This window comes from Pholis gunnellus (genome assembly GCF_910591455.1).
Source record: "Pholis gunnellus genome assembly, chromosome: 13".
NCBI lineage: Eukaryota > Metazoa > Chordata > Actinopteri > Perciformes > Pholidae > Pholis > Pholis gunnellus.
The window spans coordinates 17,713,954-17,725,970 of NC_136540.1; the positions used below are offsets into that span (position 1 = coordinate 17,713,954).

At 42.8% G+C, this 12,017-nt stretch overlaps 1 protein-coding gene across 1 annotated transcript; it reads left to right on the top strand.

The window, feature by feature from the left end:
- Positions 1-158: 158 nt before the first annotated feature.
- On the top strand, positions 159-12,017 carry kif4 (kinesin family member 4). Its single transcript, XM_079172062.1, has 31 exons — positions 159-315; positions 1,332-1,471; positions 1,639-1,753; positions 1,836-2,026; positions 2,140-2,229; positions 2,413-2,579; positions 2,967-3,061; positions 3,217-3,336; positions 3,634-3,809; positions 4,025-4,086; positions 4,509-4,641; positions 4,848-4,906; positions 5,092-5,197; positions 5,292-5,393; positions 5,568-5,726; positions 6,145-6,248; positions 6,366-6,510; positions 6,938-7,048; positions 7,174-7,257; positions 7,466-7,567; positions 7,707-7,862; positions 7,984-8,081; positions 8,294-8,423; positions 8,530-8,700; positions 8,811-8,930; positions 9,033-9,110; positions 9,461-9,562; positions 9,830-9,997; positions 10,294-10,419; positions 11,045-11,161; positions 11,291-12,017. Exons 2-31 carry the CDS (start codon positions 1,349-1,351, stop codon positions 11,495-11,497), a joined length of 3,717 nt encoding a protein of 1,238 aa, XP_079028188.1. The 5' UTR covers positions 159-315; positions 1,332-1,348; the 3' UTR covers positions 11,498-12,017.

The following is a 12,017-nucleotide window of genomic DNA, read 5'->3' on the forward strand; positions in this document are numbered from 1 at the left end:
TGTGTTTTTTCTTTTATCCTGTGGAGGGCAGTGTCGCTGCCGAGTTGCGTCAACTCTGCAACAAAACTACAAGTAGAAGAAGGAGCAGGAGGCGGAGCTGGATGTTTGAAAGTGGCGGGCAGTAACAACACTCATCTCCAAGACAGTGGTTACACGGGCAAAGGACAATACTTAATCACGTTAGCCCAAACCAGTAACATTCAAAATTAGACTTTTTATGAAGAGTGTTTCATATTGACGCTGACCATCGTCAACTAGAACCACTGAATGCAGTCTTTGTGACATCTAGACTTGGGCCCTGGAGGAAACGTGAAGGTAACGTGAAGTTAAAGTTGAAGTCATCGTCTTCATGTCCAACGCTAGCTTGCTTTGCTAGCTTCACGTTAACGGTAAACTGACTCCAACTTAAACGTTATTATTACAAAATGTCAGCTGGGTTGAAGACTTCATTTTGCCCACCGGTAATGTTTTCAATTCAATAAAGATGCACTTTAACCACCGCTAACTAGTTAGCTGGTAGCTTGTTTTGCCTCAACGGTAACGTTTGGTAAGTGCACGTTATAGTTAACAGTTAAGTGGCTTTCGTATCCTTAAAATTGGTCAATTGAGTAAAAGCACACTTCCATAACGACTCCTGCTTTTTACACAGCTGTGTTTTGATCTTGGTCTTTGGGCTCTGATGTGTTACTCAGACATGCTCCATAGATGGAGAAGAATGGACCAACTCATTGGACACCATGACAACAAGCACTGTTAATTTACCGAGACACTGACACGATTCACCACTGAACAGCGTCCATTACTCCCAATTAAAAACCGTTTGTAACGTTAACGTTTCTAACTATTAACACGCTCGTGGTCAGTGACTCACACAATAAATTGCTTTTGTTATTTATTCCCAGTGTGTTCCTTCCGCAATTATTTTCTGGTGCTATTATTTTATTTGGCAATGTTAAGTAAACCTTTCAACCATAGTGTAGTAAGTTTACAATAAACAGTATGCCTTAATGTAGTGATGTCATGGTTTAAGGATTTTTTTTTTGAACACAGTAAAAATGGTAACTTTGAACCTTATCAGGTTTAGATGTCTTTTGTTGTTATATAATTAAGAGGTCAGTACCAAATATTGTCATTTTCCTAGTCACTGTATCTCAACATCTGACATTGCAGTCGGTATTAACACTGCTACATTTGAGTGGTGTCCCTAATTACAAATACGGATTTTTCAACATTTTTAGTCCATTTGCGATATTTCAATATGTTCACATGACTGGACTGATCTTGCCTGGTTTCATTATGATAACTCTTTTTTTTGTTTCTTTAATTTTTAGGTATCTAGTTATTCATCATGACACATGAGGATGATAAGGTGATCCCAGTGAGGGTCGCCTTGCGATGCCGCCCGTTGGTCACTAAAGAAACCAACGAGGGCTGTCAGTGCTGTCTGACGTTTGTGCCCGGAGAACCGCAGGTCTGTGCTCAACAGTTTTAGGGAAATCTCTTTTTTCAGTGTAATATTTTGGACCACGACTAATATATCCATGTGTATGCAATGTGTGTTTTTGTCTTTCTTTAAAGGCCATGGAGCTACACTATGTAGTAAGTGTAACAGTAGTTCAATTCTTGCTCTGTTTTCAGGTGATCGTTGGCACAGAGAAGGCGTTCACCTATGATTATGTATTCGATGCCACCACCGAACAAGAAGAGGTCTTCAACACCACCGTGTCCCCCTTGTTGTGTGGGCTTTTCAAAGGTAGCTGTTCTAGAGATATATTTTTCTCTCTCTGTTGTCTTTTGAATCATTTGACGTTCTCACTAACATGTCCTTGCTGTAGGCTACCATGCCACAGTTCTTGCATACGGACAGACGGGATCAGGGAAGACCTTCTCCATGGGAGGCACATACACATCGGCTCAAGAAAGTGATCCTTCAGTCGGAGTTATTCCGCGCGTTATCAGAAGGATCTTTGAGGAAAGGGAGAAAAGGACCGCCTGTGACTTCTGTCTGGCGGTATCTTACCTGGAGGTCGGTGGAAATGTTGTTTACTCTTTGTTTTCATGCCATTTAGAAATGTATTGGCTTTCAGCGGGTGCTGTTTTATTGTGCAATCAAAGTAATTTCCTTTTTTGCGATTGTAGATCTATAATGAAGACATATTGGACTTGCTGTGTGCATCGAAAGATAAATCAGGCCTCAGCATCAGGGAAGACCCTAAAGAAGGCATTAAGGTGAGTGACTGACATGTTTTACAGAGATGAACGCACATAGCGTGGCATCTCTTTGAAGCTCAGAGTAGATGGAAAGATAAACCTCTTCCTAATCCTTGGTGACGTCATTCCAAGTCAGTGCAGTGTATAAGCATAGCGGAGTGTGTCCGCTTTAGTTTTAATTGAAAATATCCTGTTCCCCAGATCGTGGGTTTAACTGAGAGGAAGGTGTTCACCGCCCAAGAGATGGTGGGTTGTCTGGAGGTCGGAAATTCCGTTCGCACCGTGGGCTCCACAGCGATGAACGCTGCCTCCTCGCGCTCGCACGCCATCTTCACCATCACGCTGGAGCAGCGCAGAGGGACAGACAAGTCAGTGTGGCAGCGTCTTCTCGCGCAATCACTTTGTAATGTGTTCGGTTAAACAGTCGGATACATCACTTTTGATTCACATGTATATTAGTGTGTGTGATAAGTGATGAGAGACGTAGAAGGGGTCGTCCAGACTGCTTCGTTTAGGAAGCTAAATTGTAAAGTGCACTCTCAAAAAATACAGGGTGTGTGATTTAACGGAAGTCTGAGTATTTTTGCAAAAAACAAAGGTTTATGGAAGTTATCTGTCCTCTTCCTCATTAGAGAGTGAAGCCCAGAGGGAGGGTTTTATGTTTATCTAAAGGGTACAGTACAAATAAATCAATTTAAACTGGAATGGGGGCGGGGGAAGGATTGGTTGAATATTTGTGTAATCCTTTGTTGCAGAGCCGACTCAGTTGTTTCAAAATTGCACCTCGTGGATCTGGCCGGTTCAGAAAGGCAAAAGAAAACCAAAGCAGAGGGAGATCGGTTAAAGGAAGGTAAACTGAATATCTTTTTTTTTTTTCTCTCAACTCATGATCCTCCCAACGCTATATGGCGTAGTGTGCTACTTCTGTGTTGTCTCTTTTGTATTGGTAAAGTGCCCTCAATAACAGCCTGTTCTGTTTTCGATGCTGTTCATCTTCATCTCCAGGCATCAGCATCAATCGGGGCCTTTTGTCTTTGGGTAATGTGATCAGCGCCTTGGGGGACGAAAGCAAGAAAAGCAGCTTTGTTCCTTACAGAGACTCCAAGCTCACCCGCCTGCTACAAAGTAAGCTTTGAGTTACATCATTAGTCTCAGATGCCGTCCTCACGTTCAGGTTCCTACAAACACGAGCAAATCGAGGCTGCTTCGCTTGTCTAATGGTGCTGATGGCTGCTCTAATGTTGGTAAATGCTAAACAGGATCTGTGTATAGCTTTATTTTTATTTGTTTGAGGCAAACGTGACACAATTACTGGTTAACACACATCGAAACAGGCAGCTTGTTCAACGATGCACCGTAGTAAATGACTACAGAGTGATTTTAATAAGCGCCTTTGTGAATTTCTTTCTTGTTTGTCGTCAGACTCTTTGGGAGGCAACAGCCACACTTTGATGATCGCGTGCGTCAGTCCTGCGGACTCAAACATGGAGGAGACCATCAACACGCTGCGATACGCCGACCGAGCTCGCAAGATTAAAAACAAGCCTGTCGTCAACGTTGACCCGAGAGCTGCAGAGATGAACCGCTTGAAACAACAGGTAGAGACATCTGTGTGTGTGGGGGCGGGGCTTGTGTGATGATGCTGCAAGTTAAATGCAGTTCAGTTACTCGTTTACAAGTTCGACACCTTTTGTTGAAGATCGACAGGACAGAAAGTGGTGCTGATAGTAAATAAATAAATGATACACACCTTACTTCTTCCATTTCAAACATAATAAATGTCCCAATTGTCTTGATTCATACACTCGTTTAGGTTCAGGAGCTGCAGGTGATGCTGCTTCATGCCCGTGGAGGAGTCGCTCCGGTGCTCTCTGGGTAAGACATAACATTATTCCCAGTAAATGAATGTCCCATCAGGATGTGGGATGAATGCACCCACAACAAAGCCCAGTCTGGGGTGGGCTGACGAAAGGCCCGTGTAAGGAGCTGGAGAGGGAATAGAAACAATGCTGCAGTGCAGGATCATTGGCATTCTGTCTTCTTCTCTTCTTTACTGAGGGAAAGGTGTGATGAGGCCACCCTGTTCACCCTCTCATACATACTCCATTGTTTTACGAATTGTTTCTAAAATGACCAAATATTTCGGGTATAAAATGCTGATTGCTGTGTATGTTTGACACATTTCCGGATTCACCGTTTAAGAACTCTTTTCGCGCTTCTGTATACTGGCTAGTCGAGCTTTAATAAATGAAAGTGCTAACAAAAGGCTATAACGGACACTCTGTGCTCGGTCACAGGCCAGAGTCAACGGCGAAGGTGACTAAGCTGTTGGAAAGGAATCGCTCTCTGCAGGATGAGAACAATAAGCTGAGCAAGGAGCTGAGTGAGACAGCGGGACAGACTGCTTTGATGTTCGAGAAGATAATTATGGTGAGCACGACCGCGACAGCATTCGCTAATCCTTCCTCCAAAGTCGTTGGAGAAACTGGAAAGCCAAGACAATTGAAATTGACATTTAAAAACAAATGAACTTCTAAAAAAAAGGGAAATGATGTTGTCGACACATTCTTGATGTTGTTTCTCTGACATTTCACTGTTTTGCGTTGTCCTCCATCACGCTATGTTTCATTTTATAGACGGAGCATGCAAATGAGAAACTACAAAGCAGAATGGAGCAGCTGAAGGACCATGCAGCGTGAGTTTATAAAGTCGAGTCTAACAGCCTGAAGAGGAGACGGGAAACTTGAGCTATTCACCGTTAAATGCTTTGTTTTTAATGGCAGTCCGTTTTGTTCATGATTGCAGCTATTGTTGTTTTTTAGTTGACCAGTTCCACGATGGTCGTATTGAGCCACACTTCTTTATTCACCTTTATTTCAGGTGTACAGTGGATCTGGAGAAAGTGTTGGAGACGCTGGAGGACCAGGAGTTGAAGGAGAACGTTGAGGTGATGAAGAACCTGCAAGACATCGTGTTGGAGCTCAAGGTACAGAAGTCATCTCCCGTTATACATCCAGCAGCGTTGATTGAATGTTCATAATACGGAATGTTATGGTTTACTGTTTGTTGTTTTTCCTAAGAATGAGAGTGAAGGCATCTCCGCCTCCATCGACGATATGGCTGCAGGAGAGGATGGACGTGAGCTGTCCGCGAACGGCAGTAAAAATGACGAATCCTCACCCGTACGTCGACACTTTTGTTCATTGATGTTCACATTAGATGTTGATTAATATCAAATGTACTTTACAAAAGTAAGAAATCAAACAGTTTGATCGAAGAATAAAGTCTTTCTCCTCCGCTTTTATTTTGTTTCTGAGACCAATTAAGATGTTCCCCACCTCTAACACATTAAACAGGATGCCCCAGAGGGCTTCACGACCCATCATGCACTGCGACAGGCTCAGCTCTCCAAGGAGCTGATCGAGCTGAACAAAGTGTTGAGCTTGAAGGAAGCGTTCGTGAAGAAAATGTGCCAGAATGACACCCAGCTGGAGCCGATGCAATCGGAGCACCAGGTAGGCACTCTGGCCATAATCTCAAAATCATTTTCCGTTGTTCAAAAAAAGTTACCATGAAACGGAAGCTAGAGCATCCGTGGCTTCGGTGACGTGATATTTTTTTGAATGAAACTGAACATGAGTGCAATTTTTTTTTCCGGCCCATATTTAGCAAATCCCAAGAGATGAATGAACAATTAGCACGGGAGCATAAGATTAAATGTTGCAAAATACATTTTTTATCATCTTTTATCCATTAGTAAGAATAAGCGGTGTGGTGCGACGCCTATGGGACTAGCTTCCCATGAGAGTTTTAATGTGTTTCATGATTTTAAAGCACAGTCGCTCTGTTTTGATTATGCTAATAATGAGCCATATTTTTTTTATTGGTTCCGAAATAAACAGTTTTTACTCTTCTTGGCGTTCTGTCCTACAGAAAAATGTCCACACTCTACAGACCGCAGTGGATTCTCTGCAGAAGGAGAAGGAAGATCTCGTTTTGGCGCTTCAGTCTGCAAAGAAGGACACTAACCAGGCGAAGTATGAAAACTTGTGCCTGTAGCGTCATCATTTGACAAAAAGTACTACTGATTTGTTATTGGACACAAAAGTGAAGTTACTTCCTGCTTCGTCTGACACACGCCACCTTGTTTTCAGGCTCAGTGAGCAGCGGAGGAAGAGACTGCAGGAGCTCGAGGGCCAGCTGGGGGACATGAAGAAGAAGCTTCTCGATCAGTCCAAAATGCTGAAGCTCAAAGAGTCCTCTGTTAAGAGAGTTGGCAACCTGATGCATGAGATACAGGTGAGCAGTAGTTTCTTTAAAGGTGAAGGCTGCATTGTGTGTTAAGTGTAAACATGCGCTACTACCATTTAGGATGCATGTTTTTATATCTCTGTCTTCATACAAAATATGTTGTTACTGAGATGTTAAAACTAAGTTGGGGTCAAAAAGCCATTTCAATAATATAGAAAATGTACTTTATTTATTTTGTTAATGCAACATATCAACCAAATAGCAATGACAATATATATTTTGGTGTATTTGGACATTCACTTGAATGCCTTTAGAACATTGTGTGGCGGTCAAATTAATTGTAAAAAAGAAATGGTATCACTTGGCGTTGTCGTGTGCAATGAGTTGGCATCGATCGCTGCTGTAATCTATTACTTGTAACACGTGTTGTTCACACTTGCCGAATCAAAGCCCAGTAACGCTTTTGTTCTCACAGTCCATGAAGACGCAGCGGACACAGCTGATGAGGCAGATGAGGGACGACTCTGAGAAATTCAGAAACTGGAAGAGCCAGAAGGACCGGGAGGTGCTGCAGCTGAAGGAGAAGGTATGGGGAGTTCCTCACTGCAGGACATTTTCTTTAATCAACATTTTCTTGTTAAAACCATTACATTGTTCTGCTGAATCCTTATTTTATTTTCTCTCTCTGTTCATTTTTTCTCTGTTTTACAGGATCGTAAACGGCAGTATGAGTTGCTTAAACTTGAGAGGGATTTCCAGAAACAAGCCAATATTTTGCGTCGTAAAACTGAGGAGGTGAGGCCTCTTGGTCTGTTTCATTTCATTCACACCATCTCCAAATAAACATGCTGGATTTAATGTTTTGGATTTAACTATTACCACTACCAGTAACCTGGTTGCAAACCTCTGAGTCACTTCAGTCTGACGATTAAGCTAATGAAATGGAACTGGAAATAGTTTAAAGCAGCTTATCACCCCCCCCCCCCCCCCCCCCCCCCCACAGGCTGCAGCTGCAAACAAACGGTTGAAAGATGCGCTGCAGAAGAGAAGTGAGGCAGCAGATAAACGCAACAGAGGAACAGAGGGAGCTGCTGCAAGACTTAAGGTAGTAAAACTTGTTGTCCTTAAGAAATATATATATATATATATATATATATATATATATATATACACATACCTCAAAGGGATCCAGATTAGACAATGAAAATGTTGCCCTAACTCTGTAGTTGCCTTCATGTGATCAGACTTGGCTTATCAATGAAGTGGAGGTGATGGTCAGCACAGAGGAGGCCCGGCGCCACCTCAACGATCTGCTGGATGACCGGAAGGTCTTGGCTCAGGAGATCAACCACCTCAAGCAGCAGATAGAGGCAGGGGACCGACCAGCTGCCAAAATCAGGGTGAGATGTCAATTCTGAAATGTTTGATTTAAAGAAGAAAAGAATAAGTGAGACATCCAGTGCATCAGCGAAGTAGAAACAAAGAATCAATCCTTTTTCTTCGTGGTGTCCTTCCGTGCAGCGTCGGACACTGATCATCTCTGAGCTGGAGACCCATGGAGCGCTGGAAACGCCTCTGATCAAACAGGTGGAGAACCTGGAGACGGAGATGGCCCTCAGGTGAGTCCGGCGGAGCAACGCGGTCGCCGCATTAAACTGCTTCTTTAAAAATCTGTTTCTGCATTCATCGTTCTCTGCTTTCCAATAGGTTGAGCTACACACCGTTAAATGCGCTCACACATTTTGAACAGCGTCTTCGGGAAACACTGAACTGATTGTGTACCTTGTTGCAGGAATTGTTAAGATGTGAAGAGTGATTTGTATCTTCACAGGAATGCCCAGATCGCTGACCTTCAGCAGAAAGTTCTCGTCGCTGACGGCGAGGGCCGTTTGAAACACCGCCTCGATAGCGTCACGAGCATAGTCGACGCCAAGTACGCCCTTAAGGTCCTCATGTCTGAGGTGAGCAGATGCTCATACGTTTTCATCTCACACCTGTGTGTTGAATTAGTGAAAGTACATTTGTGTTTCCAAAAAAAAAAAATACATTTTCCCCTTTTTCATTTAGCTGGTGTCTGCAAAAACGGCAGGTAGCAAGCTGGAGAGCGAGTTCAAACAGGAGACGGGGAACTTACAAGATTTAAGGAAGATGATGGCTGATGAGCGACACGTGATGTCCACCATGGACATGGAGCACCAGCAGCAGTTGGTGGAACTAGAGCAGAGGCATCAGGAGAAGGTGCTCAGAGCGTTTACTCACATACCAGTTTGCATCTGGTTTTTTAGAGACGTGTATACTTATGAAATATTCTGTTCTATATAAAAAAATGTTTCTCTCCCTGCTTACAGGTCCATTACCTCCTTAATCAGCTCCAGAGCAAGCCCATATGTGAAGAGCCAGCTGAGATGAAGCAGAAGGATGAGGACCGTACAAAGGAGATGGAACTTCTCCAGCGCCTCAAAGTTCAGGTTTGTCTCCACCAGCTGAAAAGTCTTTGATCAACAGTTCGACTCTCGTTGTGTAGGAGAAACAAAAAGGTAATCATGCGGTTATTTGTAACATTGTTTTAGGAAGAAGAGCTTGAAAAGCTACGAGAATTAAGTGAGCGGAACCAGACACTGGTGGAGCAGAATGAGACGTATAAGGAGGTAAGCGGTATAATTACACTATTGGTTTAATGTAAAGTAAGCTTATAAAAGATGAATACCATACACTCTCATACCACACTGATGAGAGAAGGGGCTTAAGGTCAGCTGGGGAAAATACCAGATTTTCAGTTGATTGTAATGATCAGACGACGCATCATTTGTGACTGAATGATTTAACATGGCTGCAGGCAAGAAACGCTTCCCATGGAGCAGCACACATTTGTAACAATGTGCCTCATTTTCAGTGCTGCATTTATCTTTACTTAAGCTGTGTGCGTGCGCGTGCATGCGTGTGTGAGAGAGAGAGAGAGAGATTGGCTCAACCCCAACCATGTTTTTTTCTTGCACAGAAACTCTCATCGCTCCGCCTGGCAAGTGGAAAGAAAGTCCTTGCGGCCGCGGCCACCAATGAAATGAACCCGGATGACTCGTTTGAGTACGTTCCTCCGAAGGTAATCGCAGATATTCTACCTTCCTGTTCGTCGTTGTTGTTTTCATACAAGGTTACTTCACTTCTTAAAAGTAAGTTGGCTAGTGTAGGTTGTTCTCCATAGTCATCGAACATGATTCAGTCCGGACCAATAGTGAATTATTCTGTGAAAGATATCTTTTTATTTTTGAGAAGTAAATCTTGAATTCTGTGATTGAGAACTTGATGGATATTCATTTTGAAGTCCCAGTGTGTTGATTTCTCTTTCTTTGTGTTTTCCACAAACCAGCCTAAAGGGAAGCGCTTCACCACCGCTAAAGCGCCGCAGAACACGACCATCAGCATCGAAGAGCTGATGTCTCCCAGCGAGGACGAGAGTGGGGGGGAACCGGACGAGTGGCGTCCCGAGAGACCGGAGAAGGGACGCAGAACCTCAAAGAAACCCAAAGCAACCGGGGTAAGACTGAGATCAGGATCGGGGTCATCTTCAAACGGGCTGTTTGTGCATGAAACCAGTGAGCTCGTCTGTCCACGGCGCTCATGGAGGGCGACAACAAATGATGTCCAGGATATTGAATCAGCCTGCTAATTAATCTCATCTCAGTGAAACACGTCACCTGACTCAAAGTGCACTAGATAAGAGTTATTTAAAAAAGGCACACATTTCCTCCGGTGCCGAGCTGTAAACGTCTTTCTTCAGGGTAGTTTGGTTACTTATGATGCAAAGAAACGTCACGATTTCTCTTTCTTTAGTGTGCGTGTAAAGGTCGCTGTGGCAACAAGCAGTGCAGGTGCCGCAAAGGAAAGCTGACGTGCGGGGAGAACTGCCAGTGTGATCATGAGAAATGTCGAAATTTGGACAACCAGGTGCTTGCTGAGGTAAGTCATCTCATGATTTCCACTCATCTCATCTGCCGATGGCTTACACTGTATTTGTGTGATGCAGGAATATCTTGAAAATATAAAGTTTTACAAATCAGTAATTGCAAAAATTGCCATTTTCTGTTGCCGTGTTTGTATATCACTGTGTGACATTTTGACACGTCCTGGTAGGAAAAACACAGCTGAAGATTGTCACGACGTGTTTTATCTACGCTGAACTTTACAGCAAATGTTAATATAATAACTGCTGCGTACATTACACGCTCATCAGAATGTAATACATGAGAATAACCCTCAAAACCAAAGTTGTTATTGGACTATTAGTAATTCCTCGTATTTATTTCATCACCAATATAGAATAGAAATATTAGATATGTTCCAGTCATTAGAAATTATTGAAATACATGATTAATAAACTGTATTAACTTGGTATTAGTGCAACAGATTAATACGTAATTTGGCATTTATCACAATTGTGCTTCTTCTTTCTAGTCAGATGTAATTTTCATTGACAGAGAATACCCTGATTGCTTTGTTGAAGATACTACAGGCTTTTATGAAAATATAATAAAGACCCATAAGCAACCTTCAAATGTCTTTTTTACTTTTTTACTCATTTCAGGATGCAAGTCAGACAGAAATCGTCTCCAGAGACTCGATGTCTCTTCAAGATCCCATATCCGACAGCCCGGACAACGCCACGTTCTTTCAGCCGCCGTCTTGTACGCCCACTAAGAAGGTAAGCCGGCTCCTCCTGAAGGATCTGACCAGCGCGTGATTATTTCTCTGTAGTTATCGATCTTTCACCACCTTTTGAAAGGATGTGAAGCAGAGCATACTAACGGTTTGCTAACCTGCACTGTTTCAGGTGCTAAAAGATATCGGAGACATGGGGCATGCCACCGCTGACCTGAAGTTGGTCAGGAAACCGTCCTTTGCGGAGGAAGAGGAGGAGGAGGATGACGAGGAGAAGGACCGAACAACCGTCAGCTTCCTCAAGAAGAAGAAACGGCTCCTGACGAGTTTTCAGAACAGTTTTTTCTCCGGATGCACTCCAATCAGAGAGGAATCTTAATCGGGACAGAGCAGGGTCCCGTGTTCTACCGTAGACGTCCATGTTTGAATGTTTTGTGTATATGTGACTTAACTGTCTTTTACTGTAACATGAAAGTAGCTGTTGATTCTAAGGCACTTTGCTTTCGGTAACTAAAGGACTGTGAACAGCATCGAATCTTTTACTGGAATTCACAATGAGATGATCAAGAAACCTGTACATAATATTTTAGTTTAACGCGTTAGATGATATTTCTTATATGGTAAGACTAAATTTACTTTGCTTGTTTGTAAAATCAGTCGTCCACCAATTTACCAGAGTACTATTCCACACATCATTTCAACACCGCGTCCTTTTTAGGTTTTGTCCCTGTGCTTTTACTATCGGAGCTGAATAAAGTCTTACAGTCAAATCTTGCTTTTAAAGAACAAACTGTTTTTCTTTTTGTCTGAATTTGTACTCGTGTTTAATATCTGTGTCGTAAGTTGATGGAAAATAATGTATTTAATTCTTTAGTCGGTAATGATTAATGTTTAACGTA